The 22,007-nt window shown below is 44.7% G+C and overlaps 1 protein-coding gene and 1 long non-coding RNA gene across 5 annotated transcripts; one reads left to right on the top strand and one right to left on the bottom strand.

The window, feature by feature from the left end:
• The first annotated feature begins 217 nt into the window (after positions 1-217).
• On the top strand, positions 218-1,424 carry LOC120705190. The gene is made up of 2 exons (XR_005687828.1): positions 218-1,102; positions 1,221-1,424. It is a non-coding gene; the product is annotated as an uncharacterized LOC120705190 (long non-coding RNA).
• A 10,589-nt stretch (positions 1,425-12,013) lies between these two features.
• LOC120703751 lies at positions 12,014-21,460 on the bottom strand. Of its 4 annotated transcripts, none has more exons than XM_039987912.1 (4): positions 21,328-21,460; positions 20,163-20,283; positions 19,946-20,031; positions 12,014-13,623 (listed from the first exon to the last, which is right to left on the bottom strand). In XM_039987912.1, exons 1-4 carry the CDS (start codon positions 21,343-21,345, stop codon positions 12,295-12,297), a joined length of 1,554 nt encoding a protein of 517 aa, XP_039843846.1. In that variant the 5' UTR covers positions 21,346-21,460; the 3' UTR covers positions 12,014-12,294. The 4 variants fall into 4 exon arrangements, with proteins under 4 accessions (XP_039843846.1, XP_039843848.1, XP_039843847.1 ...); XM_039987914.1 differs by having other exon boundaries at positions 20,163-20,992; positions 21,328-21,451; XM_039987913.1 differs by lacking the exon at positions 21,328-21,460 and adding an exon at positions 21,122-21,321 and having other exon boundaries at positions 20,163-20,992.
• Positions 21,461-22,007: the final 547 nt, after the last annotated feature.

The raw sequence follows: 22,007 nt of genomic DNA, 5'->3' as shown, positions 1-22,007 counted from the left end.
GTAGGGGCGAGGGGGGTGTCGAGGGACGCTAAGTCGTGGGGGCGGCGCGGCGCTGGGTTGGGGGCTGGGGCTCGGGAGGGTGGCGGGCAGGCGGCTGGACTGGCACAGGCCGCAAACGAGCTCATCGCCAACACAGCGGCGCCCCCTGCTGGGTAGTTCTTGGATCATAGGACTAAACTGCTGGGTAGTTCTTGGGTAAAATTTATAAACATAAGTTATGCCTAAAAGTTTGTTCAAAATTTCTCTAACAACAATTTCACTGAAAAGATATTCTAAAAAAATTGAACATACAAACTATACACAAAAGTTATATACACAACTATAAAACTTTCTAAAAATAAAAAAATTATGAAAAATAATTCTTTCCAAAAAAAAGGAAAGTTCGATTTTGTCGGAGATCGATCGCTAGGAAGGCTCCTGACGCGCGCTGGCGAATCAGAATCCCCTGCTTTCACCATTGCCGCGTCGTCTCCGCTGATCCCGCGAAATGCCCGGGAAATCTATCAGCCCCAGCCGGCCGGACAAATTAACAACGCTTCCAAGTTAAGCAAGCTCGGTATGTACAGCCATTGCCGTGAGGATAGATTGTGCTCCGATCCCTCGTCGCCAATCTTGAATCTTCCACGCGGCGAGGCAGGTGTATACGCGTACGCGACGCGGTGTGTAAAATTTTCAAAGCCGCGGCTTCGTGAATGATAGGTACATCCCGATCAAGCCCCCCAATTGTTGCTGGTGATAACCGTACGTGATTGTTTACCCAGCACACCTCGCCGCTGAAAGTCTGAATCGCGCACAAGAACGCGGTGCGGCCGCGGCGTGTGAAGGAACTTTCGCTGTAAATCGGCAGGGCCTGTGCTACGGCCGGCTGGCCTCAAAACGGCCAAACCATTCGCGCGTCGCTCCAGTTGGAAACTACGCCGGCCTGCAGTGATACTTCAGAAATGAGAAGCATCAGCAGCGTCGGCATCGTGCAACTGGGCACTCGCAGCCTTCCGCAGCTCTGCGCCGGAAATCTAGTTTTGCGACCGACAGACAGGTTCGAAACCGGCGACCGACGATGGACACGTGGGTGGGTCCTGCTTCCCACGTCAGGAGCCCCAGCGTATCTTTCCAAAACAATCTCTTTTTTTTAGATTAACAATCTCTTTTCCTACTGCATTCATTTTTCATTTCCCTTCCTTCCTCTCTCTCCGCCGCGGAGGTTGTGCGGTGGTGCGCAGGTGCTTGCAGCTGGCAGCGTCCGGCAGAGGTCGAGCGATTGGTGGACGCAGAGCTCCAGCCAGCCATGACGTCCGACAATTTTCTCTTTGGATAAGTTATAAACATAACTTTTCTTTTTTTAGATAAGTTTTGTTTTTCTTGCATAATTTGTATGTATAGCTATTTATAGGAAAACTTACATATATAATTTTTTGTTGCGGAAATATGTTTGCATAATTTATACGTATAGATATTCTGAACAAGTTTGTACATAAAAATTATATATACATAAGTTATTACTTACCAAAAATGGAAAATAGTGGAAAATAAAATTTTCCGAAAAAGGAAAGTTTGACATTGTGGGAATCGATTGCCGGGAGGCCTCTTGGCGAGCGCTCGCGCATTGGAAAGACCCGCTCTATAGATGGCAACGGGTAAAATCCGCGCGGATATACCTTTAGATACCTACCCGCTATCCGTGAGCCAAAACTCACGCCCGCTCCCTTACCCGCTACCCGCTACGAGTAGAGAACCACGCCCGTATCTGCTATTCGCGGATATCCGCTATTCGCGGATATCCGCTATCCGCGGATACGCCCGTGTACCCGCGAACTCCAGGGGCGGCGAGTCCCCTCCCGGCGGCGGTGGCCAGTCCAAGCCCCCAGGGGAGGGGAGTCCCCACGTCGCGGCGGCTGGTCCAGGGACGGCACACCTCCCCGCTCCCCCCTCCGGCGGCCAGTCCAAGGGGCGGAGAGTCCCCCTGGCGGCGGCGGCCCGTCCAGGGGTAGCGAGCCGACCCGGCGGTGGCCCGTCCAAGGGCGGCAAGTCCCCCCGGTGGCGGCCCGTCCAGGGCGGCGAGTCCTCGCGGCGGTGGAGTCGAGGAGGGGGCTGGGGGAGCGGACGGCCCTGGTGGCTCTCGGAGGGGGCCGCTCCGCTGGGGGCGCGGCGTGGGGGGGGGGTGTCGCGGACTCGCGATGCTGGGTCGTGGGGGCGACGCGGCGCTGGGTTGGGGGCTGGGGCTCGGGAGGGTGGCGGGCAGGCGGTTGGACTGGGACTGGGAATCCGGGGGAATGAAGGAAACCTAAAGATCTGATATATATATACAAGGGTATGGGATCCACATGTCAGCGGGTTTCGGGTTTGCGGGTTTGGATATCAAATTTTCAAATCTGTTATAAAATACCCGTCGGGTTTAGAATCGTACCCGCGCCCGCACCCGCAAGTACAAACCCAGACCCGAATCCGCGCCCAGCGGGTCAGGTATCTGCAGATTTGCGGATATTTTGTACCCGTTGCCATCTTGAGCCCGCTTTGCGCGCATGTGGCGTACTGCCGTGCTGGGCGGTGGTCATTTTGGCACGAGTACGCCTCAACCGTCTAGACCCACCAACAGCCCAGCACTACGCCTTCGCGTGGATCCTTTCCTTTCTCTTTCCTCTCCCTCACTCAAACGTTTCAGTATTTTAGGTTGGGTTTAGATCCTAAAAAAAGTTGGACGAAATACACTGTAGTAATTTTTAACTGAAGATTAGAAGGATTAAATATGATTTAACTATAAAACTAATTACACGGATGGACAGGAAATTGTGAGACGAATCTATTAAGCCTAAATAATCCATCATGAGGTTGTTTACTATAGCACGACATTGTCTAATCATGATTCAATTAGATTTAAAAGATTTGTCTCGCAATTACACCTGAGGTTATGGAATGGATTTATCAGTTTTCTATATTTAATACTCTTAATTAGTGGTTAAACGCTCGAAGTTACTATAGCGCTGAAAAAATAAGAGATCTAAACAGACGGTGGAAGTTAAAAACCTCCGGTTCTACATGCAAATCACAGATAGCTCCGCTATCCACATATATATACATGATTTCCCGGAGCAATTTCATATGGGTTTTTCGAAGAGGCCATCTGTCTCTATTTATGTATCAGGCACAATGTAACTAGATTTCTGTTACACATCCATAACACTAAACTGACAGTGATATTTGTTGTGAAGAAAATTAGATTAGTGATCAGTTTTTATAATTAGTTAATTAGTGATTAATCTCGAAAGGGCCACCCCGAAGGGGCCACTCCGAAGGAGCCATTACACGAAGGGGCCACTCCCGAAGGGGCCTGTCTTTTCGGGAGTAGACACCCTTTCACCCTTGTACATATAAATAGTGTGGTCTAAACATCAATCAATACAACAATCATTCATTCCATTCTCTCTTTCATTTTTACTCTCAACACGTTATCATACACGCGACTCTCTACTGAGCACCGACAAAAGACGCCGGAGGCCTGTCGCACTCACACCCTGTGAGAACTCGCCGAGAACACCACGACAAGTACGTCCATGGCGGTTGAATGACCTCCATGGAACTCGATGAGAAACTAAGTGCCAAAGCGCTATAGTATCGTACAAATTGCAACATGACTGATATTGCTTTTGTAGATACTTTGCTAGCTCAAATTAGCTCAACTCCAACAATATCATACCCAACTCCAACAATATCATACAAGTTGGAGTCAAATTAGATATCCACAGATATCTAGAAGGCACAAAAGATATTGATTTGTTATTATCAAATTAGAACACGACAAAATTGGAATATCGATACTGGCTAACTAATCCCTATTATGCCAGAATATAAACTGATATCAAAATACTAAAGTTTCATATATATGAACATCAAAATAGATTCTAATGAAAACTTTAGTCTATCATTCTGAAGCATCACATCAATATATAGTATCTCTGAATGATTAAATTGTGATTTCATCGAATCATTAAACATTTGCTAAGACATAGCACAGCTCCAACAAAATGCCATTGGACGTAAATTAACAATATCTTCAGATATTTTCAAGGCAAAATTGATCTTGGTTATAACCAAGACAAAATGATTGTTGGTTACACTAAAGCTGGCTACATGTCTATTCCCCACAATCCTAGACCTAAACAGGTTTTATAATTTTACATGGTGGAACAACTACATCTTGAAAGTCATCAAAGCTGACTCTTGTAGGTATATCCACTAATCATTCTGAAATAATTACATTATATGACGCTTTACAGAATGATCAACCACATATAACAGTCATGTGGCATTGGTTCAATCATGAAACTAATAATTATTTATGAAGATAATTTGTTGCATTTATACAATAGAAAGCAAGCTATAAAAAGGGCAATATCACTAAATAGATTGCTCCTAAACTTTTTTTATGGGAAAATAGAAACCTTGCAAACCAAATTATGAGATTTGCAAGGCTCAGGGGGAGATTCTCTCTGAATCATAACTTATACAACCAACCATAATCATCAGATTATATAATTGTACTCTTTTCCTAAATGAGTTTTCCTATTAAGGTTTTTCTCATACATAGATTTTTAATGAGTCAATATTTATGTCATATCTCTAATTTTCCCCACTGGGGTTTTTAAAAGGATATTCGAGACATATTACATATATCATATCTTCTGTTTTCTCACTAGAGTTTTTAAGAAGATATTCAAGATATAATTTCTCCTCATATTTTTCCCATCGGGTTTTGGGGGAGAATAAGTTCAAATATGATCAGCAGATCGTAATACATTCAAACTTACTTATGAGTTTTTCCTTCGAGGTTTTTCTCATATAAGTTTGCAATCAATGATATTCCATATCATTTTCTCCTTATATTTTTTCCACTGGGTTTAAAGGAGTTTTTAGTGGAATACCAACACATATATGTCATATCAATATTTCTCCTATTTTCCCAAAAGGGCTTTAAGGAGTTTTTCCCATGACATATACATACATACATCTTCTGATTTTTTCCATAGGGTTTTCAAGGAGCTTTTTCGATTGATTACAAGACCATAAGAAGATCAAATTGATTACAAGACCACAAGAAGAACAAATTGATCAAGGAGGAGTGTTGTGAAGAAAATTAGATTAGTGATCAATTTTTGTAATAATTTAATTAGTGAATAATCCCGAAAGGGACACCCCGAAGGGGCCACTCCGAAGGGCCATTACACGAAGGGGCCACTCCTGAAGGGGCCTGTCCTTTCGGGAGTAGACACCCTTTCACCCTTGTACATATAAATAGTGTGGTCTAAACATCAATCAATACAACAATCATTCATTCCATTCTCTCTTTCATTTTTACTCTCAACAATATTATCACAGATTCAGAGTCAAATCATGTAACCTTGAACATATGTGAACAAGTGTGAACAAATGATGTACACAAACAAGAAAAATAGTAGAGGTGTCATCTGACAAAAAAAATCATCCACAAAAACACACAAGAGTGTAATAGAAACAATAATATTAATTTGACAACCACACCCACACTCACAATTTTTACTGAAGACATTACCTGATGAACTCGATATACATGGCCATTAATAGAAAGTAGTAAAAGACTTGACCATGTCTCATAATACATATTAGCCAATGTCGGTGTTTTACCGGCAAGATCTCCGAGATATACCCCGAGGAGATTGATTGTAGGTACGGACTCGCCGAGATCAGAACACGATGATGCAAGGAACACAAAGATTTAGACAGGTTCAGGCCGCCGGAGCGTAATACCCTACATCATGTGTGGTGGTTTGTATTGCCTTAGGTGTTGTTCGATGTTTTGGAGGGGGTCCCTGCCCGCCCTTATATGGTCTAGGGGGATAGGGTTATATGGAAAGTCCTATCCTAGTACTAGCAGAGTCCTACTCTGAGTAGGCCGAGTATATTCTTTGTACTCCAGGTAGTTCTACTATGGTACGAGTAGTTACAGTAGTGGTAAGGCGTATCCATGTGCTATTCCCTACTCTAGAATAGACCACGCCTATGAGCAGTCCCGTTGCCTCTGGTCTGACAAGCCCTCGAGCTCTTCGTAGTCGAGTTCTCCAGGCGTCAAGTGCTTCTGAAGACATTTGTCAAGTGCTTCATGTGCTTCTGGAATCCACAGCCCTGACATGTAGTGTTTTGGGTGCTTGAGTGCTTCCGGAGTCTGTTGCCCAGGCTTGGAGTCCATCGAGTGCATCGAGTAGTCTTCTGAGTACTTTCTTTGGCTGCATCGAGGCTACGAGGTGCTCAAGTCCCAAATTATTTCCTTCATATATGGTGCGCGATGTACTCGCACTCCATATGGAGTAGCCCCCGAGCCTTAGGTTGAACCGAAGGATCAGGCTGAGGGTCATTTCTATCATCAGGGTCTTTCAAATCTTCATTTGAAATTCAAATCATCTTTGAAAAAAGTTTACCATTTATGTCACGTATCCCGCAGCCCCCGAGCCTTGACTTGAAACCCCTTAATTTAGGGTTAAGGTTCCAAAATTGAGGTGTTCTTTTGGAGTGTGACCTTTGAACTTCCTGATATTTTCAGAAATGCCATTGACTTGGTTATTTAACTGTGCTGAGCCAATCTAGGTCTTTTCACTTGCTCTTGCTTCTGTTGATCTCATCAGTCTCCCGTGTTGGGGTTCGTCCTTTGCTTTCTCCTCAAATTCTAAGCCCCCGAGCATATGCATGAGAAGAGGCTCATGACATTCCAGAAGTCTAAGCGCCAAGGATCCAAGAAGGAGGTGACGATTGCTGATGGTTGGAGGAAAAGTAAGTTGTCGGAATCTGAGATCTCGTCTCTTGTCAGTCATCGACTCCTTCGCCCTAGGGCTTTTGTTCAGTGGCATTCAGCCGAGGGCATGCCAGGCCATTTGAGAAAGTTGCCGAGGTTGTCATGTTTAAGGCATTCGTGGAGCGCGGATTGGCGATTCCTGTCTGTGATTTCTTGTGGGGTCGCCTCTTTTATTGGGGAATTCAACTTCACCATTTGACTCCAGATTCAATTCTCCACATTGCCATTTTTGTTCACTTGTGTGAGGCTTTCCTTGGGGTTTATCCCCACTTCGATCTCTTCAAGACTCTATTCCTTCTGAATCCATGCCCAAACTTTAGGAATGTTGCCATAGTTGGTGGTGCCAATCTTGAGCTTCGACCTGAAATGGTGGGGAGGTATATTTCATATACTTCTCACAGTCAGATTGGTGACTGGAAAGCTAAGTGGTTTTACATCGACAATCATGCGCCGGTGCTTCCTAACAGAGTTCCTGGGCCACCCAAACGATGTCATGAATGGTTCAACCATGGGAGTATTCCAGTTCAGGAAGAAGAACTGCTGCAGAAGATTGTTGTTCTGAAAAATAAGGGAGTAACCGGAGCGACGGTTGTTTTTTCCTGGCTTGGGAGACAGATTCAACCCCTGCAGAAGCGTTGCAATGCTGGGTTCGAATACTCTGGTCAAGAAGATCCTTCTAGGTTTTCTTCAAAGAAAATTCATCCAGATGAAGCTATGGCACTTCTGTATAGCATATTTGAGGGAGTAGATGCTGTGCCAGAAATCCCTAAACTGTATCGTCGTAACAATCCGCCAAAACTTGTAATTTTCTGAATCTTCGAGTGGATTCCCCCCTTTTTGTTCCTGTAGATTGAAAGTAGTTTGTCTTTGCAGGACGATTTGCTTGTTTATCGGAGTGATGCACCACTTCCAGAAGTTTTTCGTCCACTTCATCAGACCCCAAGTTCTCATCGACCCTTCATTGATTCTCATCCGGATCCAGCTGATTTTGCTGAGTTGTCGGACGAAAGTTCTGATGAGGAACCCTTGAAGAGGAGGAGAGTCCGGAGCCTGAAGCCGGCACTAGTTGTCCCAAAAAACCGAGGACAACTGTGTGCAAGAGGAGGGCTAGTGGAGATATCAGGTAACCAATCGAGTAGTTTGGTTCAATTTTTCAATGTGGTTGGACTTGTTGTTCTGATATCTTTGTATCTGTTGTAGCTCTGGATTCTTGCCTAAGCAAAGGCGAGTAGCCGAGGAGGGTCCTACTGATGCTGCTGCAGCTTCTGATGGAACGGCGACTCATCCTTCGGAAGAAATCCCGACTGTTGGGCCAATAATACCGCCTTATAATGGTTCAAAGATTCTTCCGATTGCTCGACTGCTTCACGAGGAGAAAACAGCAGGTGTGTTGGTAGTTCTTGGAGGGGAAGGGGAGTCGGATGATGACTTTATAGATGAGATTACGACATCCCCTCCTTCTTTTCAATATTACCATGGTGAAGATCTTGAAGATGATCCACAGCTAACGCTTGGCAATTTGTAGAAGTTTCGAGCGTCTGTCTATGAATTCAACAAGTTTTCTGTGGTAAGTACTACTTTCGAGTACTTTTCCTTCTGTACACGCTTCTGATTTTGGGGCTAATTGGAATTTGTTATGCAGCAAATGGCCAATCGCTCATATATGAAGTCACAGAAGCTAAAGGAGACGACCGTGGATCGTCAAAGGATTGGTCTGCTCGAGAAGGAGAATGCTAACCTAAAGAAGGAAAAAGCAGCCCTCGAGCACAAGGTGAAGATGTTAAAGGAAGTAATTCATAAGAACCGAGGTAACCTCCTTTTTGTCTTGTTGTGGCTTTCTCTTGTTTGGTTGCCTAGATGTTGATGTTTTGCTGTGTTGTAATCGACAGACGGGACCGAGAACCACCAGAAGGAGCCGCAGGAGCTCAAGACGGCTTCTCAAGCAGTAGTCGAGTCGTTTGATGTAGTTGGCGACTCGAACAGTAGCTTAGTTGAGCGGCTGCAGAAGATTCCTCAGAAGATCGTCGACTACTTGGCCGAGAGTTCTAGGAACTGAGTAGCGCAGGAAAATGATATGTTTTGACTGAAGGTTGGAAAACAATATGTTTCGTCTGTGGGACGTCCGTGACACCTGGCATTTATGATATCTCGTGCGTCACTGAAGTTGCAACGATTGCGGTCGCGACTTCTTGAGGGGTCGGCGTGATGACTCTCGTCTTGGTATGTAGTCCGGTGCTGACCATGCGGGCGAGCGTCTTGGTTTGCTTCCTAGTTGTCTTGCTGTCGTGCAGGAGTACGACTGTTGTGGGAAGCAGATTTAACTGGGTTCTGCCTACCAATCTGATGCAAGGCGTCTCTGGTCAGGCACTGAATCTGGCGAATTTCAGGGGTATTCGGTAAACCTTGCATTAATATGGCTGCTTCAGCTAGGTTGATCAGCGGGCTGCAAAAAGCAGGGTCGGCTGCTTCGTCAAAGTCTCATTGCATGTTGCGTGGTCCGTGAGGTGTTGGAGCATGCTAAGCTCGTGCAGCCACGTTCTTTCTGCGAGTGGCACGACGACGGTTCCGTCGTCGCCGGCTATCTGTATCTTGTTGAGACTCATCTTGCGGAGCATTAACTGATAGCTCATCATCTGAAATCTGGTCCAGGTTCTCGTTGGCTTATTGTTCATCCTAGGATCCGAGTGCACTGTCATCTCCATGGAGTGAAATGTACACTTGTCTATCTGGGGTCGAGTGAGTTGTGCTGTAGTCGACTAGAGCGATGTCGCCTATCTCTTCTTCCCCGATCGGAGAGAGTGGTCTATCCAATTGGTAAGGCAAATCCCGAAGACATGCTACTAGGCGAGCGTTGTCGAGTAATCCAGTAGGTTCTGGGTTCTTCCAGTATACAACTCGACCTTGTGGTGTTGCCATGATGGTCAGACATGGAAAGTTGAGCAAGTTCGAGTTGAAGTCGTCGTCTGAGTCTGGATAGGAGTCAAACTGAGGAGCAGTCCGAGCCATGGCGGAGTTTTGAGCAAGATTTTTTCGGCGGATAATAGCGGAGTACGATGCGGGCGAATTTTCCACTCCGAGAGGAAAATGAGTCGAAGTCGTGTCCGAGAGGGACAATCTTTTGATTTCTTCTGCAAGTTGAGGAAGAAAGATCTTGGCGGAAGTGGTTTCACTGAGTTGTTCCTATCGATGCATCTTCAAGCTTGTGGAGTCGACCAAGTGGCTAGAGAAGCCTCCTAATCCATCGGTGGTGCAGACCCATGAGCCAAAGACGAAGATGGTTCCGACACTAATCACCGGGAAGTCGAATTCGAAGGATACCATCGAATTCCTCTGTTGATCGTTGGCGAGCTCCCCTACCTAGCGCGCCAGCTGTCGGTGTTTTACCGGCAAGCTCTCCGAGATATACCCGAGGAGATTGATTGTAGGTAGGGACTCGCCGAGATCAGAACGCGATGTTGCAAGGAACACAAAGATTTAGACAGGTTCAGGCCACCGGAGCATAATACCCTATGTCCTGTGTGGTGGTTTGTATTGCTTTAGGTGTTGTTCGATATTTTGGAGGGGTCCCTGCCTGCCCTTATATGGTCCGGGGGGACAGGGTTACATGGAAAGTCCTAGCCGAGTACTAGCAGAGTCCTACTCCGAGTAGGTCGAGTAGATTCCTTGTACTCCAGCTACTTCTACTGTTGTACGAGTAGTTACAGTAGAGGTAAGGCGTATCCATGTGCTATTCCCTACTCTAGGATAGTCCACGCCATTGAGCAGTCCCGCTACGCCGGGTCTGACAGCCAATTCTAAACATTGACATGGTTTGAGAACTTGCGCTTCTTGTGATTGTCCTTAGGGACAATTTCAGAGACACAATGTGACATGGAGCATCCTCCAATGTAATGGAAGACCTCCTTGATACGACGGCGTCCAACTCAACCATATTAAATTCTTAGCACCGCCAAGTTTATAGCATCATTAATTAACTAATGAACAGGCCACGTGAATTTTCACACTAAGCCATGCTAAACCTATAATTCCCAAATACCTAGGCCATCAGTTGACAGCACAAGAGGATACAATCATGTTGTCTTCAGCATAGTTCTTCAGGAGGTTCTTCAACATCCTGCAAAAATTCAACATAATGTAGAAATGCAATTTATGGAACACATAGGGTTGCTTTTAAAAAAAAATAATGCTTATTGCCCCTATAATAGGTGGATACACAATTACAGCATTTACCATGATGTTGATGGTGTGAGTCAGGAATAACCCTGTGCTAGGTGTATAAGAAAGTTCTACATAAAAGGAACCAGAAAATTAGTTGTGAAATAAAATGATTCAAATTTAAATTAAAATAGCAGGACATTTTGACAATTGAAATACATAAAAATGATTAACACCTCGATTACACTTAAATGACAGTGTAATTGATGGTATAAAAATAGTAAGTGCTAATTGTAAATTTAAATTCAAATTTTAAAAGGATTCCAACCAAAGGGGTAATGATTTACACCTCGATTGCACTGAAATGACAGCATAACTGACAGTGCTGTAAATTTAAGGATTCAAAATTTAGGAGGATTCAAACCTGAGGGGGGGGGTAATTATTTACACCTCAATTACATTGAAATGACAGTGCCACTGACAATGTAACAATAGTAATTAGTCAGATAAGATCTTTGTCCATGTACTTACTATTCCCTGAAACCAGCCTCCCATTTTTTACTATAAAATTAGTTAGATAAAAACCGATCTTAAGTTTGCTTGCGTAATTAAAAAACTAGCTGAAAAGCCATCGAACTGAGTATAAAATTAATTGGAAATTAATTATTAGTAAAGATATGGAGGATTACACAGAAGGGAGTATCTAAAATTTCAATGAACCCGGTGTTCAACGGAAGTATTAAATTTAGCTACTAGTTGCGTAACTTGAGCTACTAGTCATATCAATACATTGTACGAGTCTGATTCACATCGCATACTTTGTGACGACAATGAAGAAACTTAATAGAATTTGAGTTTCACAAAATTTGCTAAGCTAACTATTTCACAAAATATACTAGTCATATATATACTCTGTCACAAAATTTGTGACAATACTCCCCTTGTCCATATTATGCTATGTGTATGGCTCATTAAAAACTCACCCCAAAATTCTAGTGGGAAAAACATATGAGAAAAGAGTACATCACATGCATCGGCTTATGTTGCATCTGTTGCTTCATTTTTAAAAACCTTGCATGAGAAACCCAATGGGAAAAAACTCATCAAAGGAAAAAGAGTACAACAGTTGATGCTGGATAGGTCTTCAGGATCTGTCTGTGATTTTCGTGATCATGAGGAGTTGGCTTCAGGGTGACATATTTTTCTAGCAAAGCACCTCTTGAGGTGTCACATGTTCGCACCTTGGCTAAGATTATATATTGGAGTTACCCTTAAAGAACAAAAAATACATAATTAAAGTTAGAGTATTCTTCATCGCCTAGCTACGACTTGATGACCGCCACGCCGTAGATGGCAAGCGCGGCGGCTGCAATCATCCCCAGGGCGGCGCAGGCCAGTATGTTGGTGGCCGCGTTGAAGCCACCCCTGGCCGGACCGCCCGGCCGGAAGTTCATCATCAGGAACATGAGCCCGAGCCCTGATGCAAACGCCGAGGTCAGCAGGAACATGCAGGTCTTGTTCGCCGCCGTCTTGCCGTGGGTTCTGTCAGAATCCCCGATGAAGCGTCCAAAGATCATCATGACTCCCCCCAGCGACCACGCGGTCACCTGCTTCCCTATGTCGGCCATCCACCCGAGCTGCTTCTCCTGGATCGGGTCCGGGTCAGCTGGCTGCACATCTTGCCGGTCTAATTTCTCCCGGGCTTTCCCCTGTTCATTACCGTCACCGGCGCCCTTCTTGGCGGCTGCGAAGTGCTGGATGATGAACTGGACGAGGGCAGCGAGGGCCAGGGAGATGAACGCGGTGAGCACGTAGAACCTGAGCACCACGAATGCCGCCGAGAATGCGGCGACGGCGAGCAGGCCGAGGAGGATGACGTTTGCGTGCCCGATCGCTCCGACGAGGGACCGCCTGCGCAGTCTGCTCTCAATCTTGAGCGCCACCATCGAGAGGACCATCAGGAGAACGCTCATCACTGCCGTGCTGAACATGAACATGATGGCAACGTGGGTGGCGCGGAGGGTATCGTCGTCGCCGGCGGCGTCTCCCGGTTGCTGTTGCTTGTCCAGGGCTCCGAGCGTGCCGACGAGGCCCCCGAATGACGAGGCCATCAAGGCCCCGGTGATCTTTGAGCTGGCTTCCATCTCCTCCGCCTGCTCCGTCGACTCGGCCGCGTCGTCGCCGTCCGGAGGCTCTGTTGCTCCGTCGCTCCTGCTGTTCGCGTACCAGTGGACGGCGGCGACGGCCACCACCGCCAACGGGGGCACGGCGAGGCCAACGTAGAGGTAGAGCTTGAACGGCATGACTAGCAGCAGGCTGAGCAGTGTCAGCGCCGGTAAGGCGATGCAGGCGTAGAAGAGGCACCGAGAGATGGCCCAGTGGTAGAAGCCACGGATCTCCGGGGCCGCCCCCAGCAGCTGCATGCTCAGGAGCATGAAGGATAAGCCGCAGATGCAAGAAGCGAACGCGAGGAGCATGAGGATGTCGAGGCGCCAGTTGTCCGGCCCCTTTGGCAACGCCGAACTGAAGGAGAGGCCGGGGAGCATCACGGCGAAGGAGAGGACGGCCACCACGGCGCCGAACTGGATGTTTCTCTCGCCCTCGGCCGTGCCACGTTGCTCGTCCCCCGTCCCCGCGGAGCTTGTCTCATCCTGCAGAACGAAGCCAATTGCAACAAGATATATATCAGTAATTTTTTTTATTTAGAGATGCTTAAATTCCTAATGCATCTAGCTGCCAGTAGTGAGTAATTGAGTTTGAAAATGCCTATATATCACTCGTTAATTCAGAAGGGGTATAGAATCACAAAATGACAGGGCTGCAATAAAAGTATGTTCAAGGGTACATCGTACTACAACAGATAAGAACCTACAGTAGTTTAGAAAGTACGTCTCCAGTGCAGTACTGTTGTTTTGCCCATTGTAACACCAAACATACCAACCCGGTACTAAAAATTACCCAGTACTAAAACGTTATACGTCCAAAAAATTAAAAAATATATTTAAACCCGGTACTAAAGCGTCACACGTCACAAGCAGTCATGTGATTTTTCCACGCGAAATACGCGCATGTACGGTGCGGTTTGCAGTAACTTGATCCAATAGCTTATAAAATCACAAAATTTAAACCATAGCCTCACAACAATATAGTGATCCTTTCAACTAAAGATGAAGGATCGACCACCAAAGATGTGAACTCCCCCCCCCCCCCACCCACCACACACACACACACAAACACTCATGAGGTTCTCTTTAGCCTATAGCAAATGAAGAAGGGGGTTTCTTGGATACCATCCAACAAGGCATATCCCCCTCAATGTTTAAAATCTCCGGATAAACCTCTTAGCTGCCGGCCTTTGCAGCAGCTAAGGAAAGCTATAGCCGGCTATTACTACAGCTAAGCTATCTAGCTGTTTCGGAAAATTTGGAAATATCAACACATTTGTCATACAAGAATACATGACCATAACATCCAGTACTAGAGACCAAGACCACAAAGGTACCTAAAAGTTAACATATCCACTAGTCATTATTCCAAGATAGAGAACACTTGACAACATAAGCATTTCATAGTGCATACATGACACTTGCCCACAGGAACATTGCCGCTAAACGAAGGCCTAATTTAGCAGCTATCTCTAGCCAAGTACAGCTATTAGCAGCAGCTAAATCATAGTGTTAAACTTGATCTATCCTAGCTGTTCCTCTCCCCAGCAGCTAGCTATAGCCGGAGATATAAAACCTTGATCCCCCTATATATAGTATACATATTCCTAAAAAGATAACCAAAATACCCCACTAACTGCTACACTACGATACCTGAGCACAAGATTTCATTTTTTAGATTATGGAATAAATTCCAGCCTTGATCATGCATTCACAAGCGAATGACTACAATCAAAAGAGTTACAAGAGTTCTTAGACTCTGGACTTCAAATGAGGAATTTCACAAAAACAAGAAAAAAGTTTGATATCCGGCTTCAACCTAGAAGACTAAGCTTCAAACTTCTTCTTCGTTCCCGCTTCAACCTTGCAATGTATCCACACAAACCAATCCATCACATCACTCACCTGCTTAGAAGCTTGATATCCGGTGAGTATGTAGCTTGCCCTTTTCATATAAATCTCTGTCTGGCACAAGGGTAGGAGGAAATGTCAACATCGCCTTCACGGTGGGAATGGCATCAAATGATGTCACCGATGCCGATGCCAGCTCTACGCCGGACAAGAATTTCCTTGAACGGTTTCCGTATCACCCAACAATCATAGCCTGCAAGTAGGATAGCACATCGACAAAGCCTCAAGCGAGGAAATCCCAACAAAATGCAGCATCATTATCGTCTAGCGTGACGTCGGCTGAGATTTCTCCCTATGATCACCGAACCCGGTCCGTACACCATCACAAGAATCTCGGCCACCACTAGTGTTGCCAGCTTGTCGATGTCTCTTCTCCATGCCGTAAGCCAGCCGCGCACAGCTTGCACCGCCACCGTGCAACCTCCATGGGTCGCTGCTGTGCCGGCTTCCGCTCCGGACACCATATATGCCTTGAACACTCACAAGCTCTTCATGACTTCACTTCTTCTCAACGTAAGCTTCATGATGACACAATGTGCCTTTGAACTCCCTTCACTCAGGGCACTATATGAGCCCTTAGTGTTGATGTCTGAAACAGAAAACCAAACCACCAACAATTTTTAAGCCTGGACAGTCGAAGCCCAAGTAGTAGCTACACAACTCTTTGTATCTCCATTATGTGAAAGCGATCGGGTGCTCTAGCCTAAGAGGGGGAGGGGGTGAATTAGGCACTCTTAAAACCTTAACCTTTGGCTCCAACTAGTTTGCACAAAACTTAAACTAAAACAAGCTATCTAGAAACTACGATTCACCTTAGTGTGAAACCCTCATCCCAAAAGAGTTTTGCAACCTATAACCAATCCTAGCAAGATACTATACTAAGAAAGTAAAGGCACACAAGTTGCAATATGAAATGCGGAAGCTAAAAGAGAGGGATGAGAGGAAGCGAACTCTCCACACGAGGATATATCCCGTGGTTCGGTTTGCCACAAAGGCGCCCCTACGTCCACGTTGTTGAAGCACTCACGAAGAGTATCGCTTCCCGGCAATCAAGTCTCTTCCGTGAACACAATCACGGTCACCTTGATCCCGATCTTCACTAAGGGAGATTGCCCACGAAGGAGGGGTCTCCGTCCCCCGCACAATATCGTCGACGCCGCTCCACACCAAGCTGGAGGGTCGTTGACTTGCCGGCGAGCCACCAATTGCTCCAAGGGGCCGGCGCACCGTAATATAAGTGTGATTCACTCTAGAACCAGCCACATGGATCTCAACCTTGCTTGTTCACTCACTCAAGAGCTAATCTAGCACTCACACTTTACAAAGCTAGTGCTAAAACCTAAGGATATGATCAATGAGCTCTTGTATGGCTTGGAGGTGTTCTTGGGTGTGTATGAGATGTCTTGGGACTCCAGCAAACTCAAAATGGCCGGGGGATCACATATATATAGGCCACCAACTCGAACTACCCGTTACTAGCCGTTAGCCAGTTTCTGCGTAGGCATCGGAACTTTCGGTGCTTCTGCATCGGTTCTTCCGGTCACTCACAAGCTGAAACTAGCCGTTGGCTTCTCTGACGCTTCTGCAGCAGAGTTGGCGACCACCGGTTTAACCGATGACATGGTGTCGGTTCAACTGGTGCCTCTTGATCTCCATGTAGCCGTTGCCCTTGCTGACGTCATTGCTCCAACGCCTTGCTCCGATGCACCACCCGTTCAACCAGTGCTGAAGGCTTGGCTCTTGTGCGCTTGACATCATCTCTGGAACATAATACATTGAATGCACCGATGCCTCTCTTGAAACCGTCGGTTCATCCGGTGCTTCACTTCTTTCTTCACTTGATCTCCAGAGGCGCACAGACTTGTGCCAAAGCCAGGGCGTCAGATCTTTCGACAACCAACGGATGCACCAATGTTATGGGCATCGGTTCTTCCGGTGCTACTAGTTTCAGTAGAACTCGTCCAATTTAGCGTTTCTTTGAGTTCTTTCTTCGTGTTTTGCTTTACATGGCCTTTTTACTTCACTACTACAGAAAGGGGCTTTGTTCCAACACATTAGTCCCGGTTATTATTGGACCCGGGACCAATAATACTTTTAGTCCCGGTTCTTAAATCTAGGGCTACTGGGGAGCAAAAAAAAACTTTTTATCCCGGTTGGAGATTCCAACCGGAACTAAATAGTAGCCTTTAGTCCCGGGTGGAGTCACCAACCGGGATATAAAGTTGCTTTTGTCCCGGTTAAACCACCCGGGATAAAAGATTGGAACCTTTTGTCCCGGAAGCGTAGTCCCGGTTGGAAAACCGGGACTAAAGGCAGTTTTCAACCGGGACAACATGCGCTTTCTGCAGTAGTGCTTCATCCCTGGAATCTAGAAATGTTCACTTAACAAAACCATTAGTCCCATTGATTGTGTTGTCATTCGATCACCAAAATCACTCGAAATGGCATAAATGGTGCCATGTTCGTTACATTATGTCCGACCTCCTCCAAAATCTTGATGCCTTAAAGTTTTTCACGTTCCTGTGCATGCGCACCTACTCAAATTTACCATCACTATCTTCCTTTGACTTGTCCGATTCCATCCTAATCACAATGTACCCTTAGCCCTTCAACTATGCAATTAGATCACTCCTGCCTCCACATGCACTCCGTAGTCCATCAGACGACCCCCAGCCACATTGTTCATCCTTTACTATGCATGGTCCTCCGCTGAACTATAGTCCGCCCTTTGTTCACCAACTGCAGCCAACCACTATAGACACATGTCACCTGCACATCTAAGCCAAGAGATATATCAAAGCGCACATATTGTTAATTCCTCAACACAAAGAGATTGGAGCGCCACTCGTCTCTCAATTTCTATGACATTTGCGATTTGAGTTGTATTTGTGTTGATAGAATTATAGAATCATGCAATTTTACAAGTAGAATTGCAACTTTATTGCAACCTTTGATCATGAGAAAACTAACGTACATGAACAGCTCACAATTCAAAAGTTTTGGATTTGTATTTCACATTCTATTGGATAATTCCAGGCCGAAAGTGTTACACAAAACACTACCCACAAAGAACTCGCATGGGCAAAATTTGAGTGTCAACAAACCTAACCCCAAAGCCTAAGAGATTGGGCACACCCTTCAATTTTTTTAGTTGGGGTAAAAGCCACCACTAGCCTATTGCTTGGACCTAAAACCCATACTACCTTACTATTGTAAACAACTATGTATTTCCACACTTGGTCTGAAAACTCCTACCTAGACTAAATCTTCTCTTCCACCACATCATGTTGCTCCAAATCACGTGTTGTTTTCTGCATACCAGTATCAAGCACTTTTTGAAGTTCCTTCGGTGCTTCCCACCATATATGGCACCTTGAAAAAATCCCTCCCCCCAGGCTTCGCTAAATAATTGGTATCTTACTTATACCAATGAGTTCCACATGCATTGACTGACACTTAATGATCACTCCATTTGTCCCACCACATTACCATCTGCTCTCAATCAGCACCAAAGTCAAATGGAATCTTCACCATTGATCACCATCTTATTAATGATGGCATGTACTTGCGGCATCAATCATAGATAAAGAAAACATTTGTGAGGGCATGACAAGTCCATGCTCGACAATTTTCTTCATATCATTTATGCCAATGGAACATTATCTTATCATGCATGACATAGCAATATCATTGACTGGCATGGTGGAAATGCCTTAGCTTCTCTAATGATGAGATTTGTTAAAGTAAATGTTAACTTCTCACCTTTCCCTATGAGCTAAACTTTTTGGGTTAAACTGGTTGGTGAATCCAATAAATAGGATCGGGTTTCACTGAGGCCCGACCATGTAATTAGCTTCCGAGGATAGTATGGCAATAGAGTGATGATATAGTGGTGACTTGTGGTGGAGGAGAGGCCTTAGCTGCGGGTTAGGGATTGGGAAAAAGGCAAGTGGAACCTTGTGATAGTAGCTATAGCTTTAGAGTCAAATTCCCATATAACCTGACAATTGGGAATTTGTTGATTGTATTTCAGTGCCTATCATGTATGCAGCCCGACGGTCTAGGGGCTCAAATGGGGCACCAATTGCGGATGATGACTACTAAAACATTGTCAGTAGATCTCAAACATAGTGTATATATAAAATAAGCATGTCCATATACTCTATGTATGGTCACATACCCAACATATATATCATCATATATATTCTAGTATGAACACGTACTCCACATATATACTCTGCGTTGGATCAGATACGTCATATATCATGAGATACACATATGGGAGTAGCTACAAGCAAGTGTAGAATTTTCCTATATATATCAAGCCATTATTATCAACATCAAATTTACAAATACATTTTTTGTCTTAAAAAATATTATAGTTTACTTGAATAGAGTGGCACTGTGTTCAATAGTTGCATAGTACTTGCATATTGTAGGAAGTCGACAAAAACGTTTGGCTCTTCCCCATGCCAATCGATATTTTAGTTTTTTTTATGCCGATATTTTAGTTTTTGGGCAAGGTGAGCTCTCGTTCTATTTCCTTCCCTGGCACAAAACTATATTTGAGCGTTGGCTATATAATTGACACTAGCAACGTTTCCCATGGTGCGGAGCATGAATAATTTTGCTCCGTTGAAAGGTCTTGTGGCTCGTGGAGCATCGTCTTTTCTTGTCATTTTGTCGAGTAGGAAGGGAATTCCCTATGATTCCCCACATCACATGCCGTGCCTCCTACCTAAACCTAGCTAGCTGCTGATTTCGGTGGGCTCTGTCCAGCCTCCGGCGTGATGAGGTCGGATGTGCTAGGGGCCGGGGGCTGGTGGTGCTCTTGCTGCCTTATATTTCAGCACCCAAATACTGCAGATCAGGGATACCAAGTATTCAAGCGGCGTACCTGGCCTTTTGTGGCTGGTGTTCCTGATGCAGGCCTCTCCGTCTCCTCCGCGGCTGTTTCCGTCTCGACAGATGATGAACTCGAAGCTGCAAACACAGTAAACAACTTACTCATACTATGTGGCAGTATATTCGTGAAATCCTCAGAGAGACAAATTAAAGTAGCTGGGTTGCGCATGAACAACGGCCAGCATCGTTGGGAGAGGTGTGGTCCTCACCCTGCCTTGGATCCTTGCCAGTGGGCACGGTCGTCTCGACTACGGACACCGGGTGCTCTTCCTCGATCTGGATCTTAACATCATCAGCCATGGTCATCGTGGTTGGAGCTTGGAGCCCCCCCTGTATATATATAAAATCGAGTTAGTTAATTACAACCTAATCATAGAGGAAAGAGGTCAAACGAAGGTTCAATAATTGAAGCAATCTAATCATATAGGTTCAATAGTTCCCCGTTTCAAAAAAAAAAAAGGTTCAATTCGTAGAAGGGAAACTAAAATGAAGCACTATCAGCTAGCAGTAGTGGATCACTTCTTAATTTTCTAGAGGAATCGATATTTGTTTTCTTGTTGTCTTTTTAATCTTTTTCCCTGTATATCTTGGCCATCTATTGAACAACGGCATCACTACCACGTTATTGAAGTATATATGCTGGATCAAGTAGCAGCAACCTATAGTTAGGCATGCAAGTGGTAGTACTAATTTGCAGGCATATATACAGCACATGAATGTCGCAAACAGCATCCATTGTGCATAATCAGATGATGCCTATAGAGTTTCAAGATGCTGAGAGAAACAAAAACCTAAGGTATTGTTAAGAAATGAACACGATAAGACGGAAAAGAGTGGGTTCATGTGCCTCCAGGTGCATATGCACGCAAAATTGAAGTCCGAACCAAATAGGCCATCAAATAGGTTCTGGAAAATCAAGCAGCCGATCATGCATCACACGCGCACAGCACTCGTCAAAGTGAATTACCATGTTTTCTTTCCAAAAACTCATAACCATGCATGAACTGCACTCAAAACCACAACCATAAAATTTCCTTTCCTAAGAACATAGAATCAACAGATCAATTACCAAGAAAAGATAAACAAATGGAATTCAGTAGCTTGTGATCTATATGAAGTGGCAACAAATCAAAAGGAAGGAAATTTGTAAGAAACATTACAATCTAACCTAATGTGATCCCAGCAACTCTTCTGTTGAGGAGGAGCAAGTTGGATCGATGACTAATACAACAAAGGCAAATCAACACATGCTATCGTATTTATTTGTGCTACTTATATATGATGGTCATGAATCAGAACAAAAGTACTATTTTCATCAACATAATAAAATAACAAATCCTTAGCCATGAAGCTAGCCCGGCCCCCTCTTCTTACCTGTGACTTTTCTTCCATGGCGATTGAACGAGTATTTTATTGTCTAGATGGGATATATAAGGACCACACTGAGGTCATGTTTAACAAACTAGCAACGCATGCAATGACGTAGGCACACGATACTGAATATTAGTAGAGGTAAGATCAAAATGAGATGAGAGAAAACATCCAATTGATTTCAGGAACCCCCTTTATACACACTACTAATTCAAACAAAACATTTCCAGTAAATAGAATAATACGCTACTAAAATGTACCCTATGTTTTTTTACATATCACATTTATTTTGTCCTAATAAGTCAACGTTATCCAACTTTGACCAAATTTATAGAAAAAAATACAATGATTCTATACTTACCAAATACATTCCATATATACGGTGGAATCAATAAAACAAATTTGATATTGAAATAAGTTAACTTGCCAGTAGTTTTGAAAGACTTCAAGGTGTGTCACACGTGTCTTGTGCATGGTTAGTTTGTGAACATTTTGCGTCAACCAAATATTGAGAAGTTCAACAAGACATATGCCGCTGTTGTTCATAAGTTCGTAACGGTTCATTATTTTTAGATTAAGGAAAGAGTTCCGGCCTTGATCATTCGCTCGCAAGCGAACGACTACAAGAGTTACAAGAGTTCTTAGACTCTGGACCTCAAATAAGGGATTTCACAAATACAAGA

This window comes from Panicum virgatum, chromosome 4K (genome assembly GCF_016808335.1).
Source record: "Panicum virgatum strain AP13 chromosome 4K, P.virgatum_v5, whole genome shotgun sequence".
Classification (NCBI taxonomy): domain Eukaryota; kingdom Viridiplantae; phylum Streptophyta; class Magnoliopsida; order Poales; family Poaceae; genus Panicum; species Panicum virgatum.
The sequence above is the reverse complement of the archived record's forward strand: the minus strand, read 5'-3'. Positions and strand labels throughout refer to the sequence as shown.

Bases quoted from the DNA above. Each gene is read 5' to 3' on its own strand.
- LOC120703751 (XM_039987912.1), bottom strand. The intron at 20,032-20,162 runs GTGAGGACCACA...CTGTGTTTGCAG, and splicing joins TGGCAAGGATCCAAGGCAGG to CTTCGAGTTCATCATCTGTC. The intron at 13,624-19,945 runs GTACGCCGCTTG...TTCGTTCTGCAG, and splicing joins CACCAGCCACAAAAGGCCAG to GATGAGACAAGCTCCGCGGG.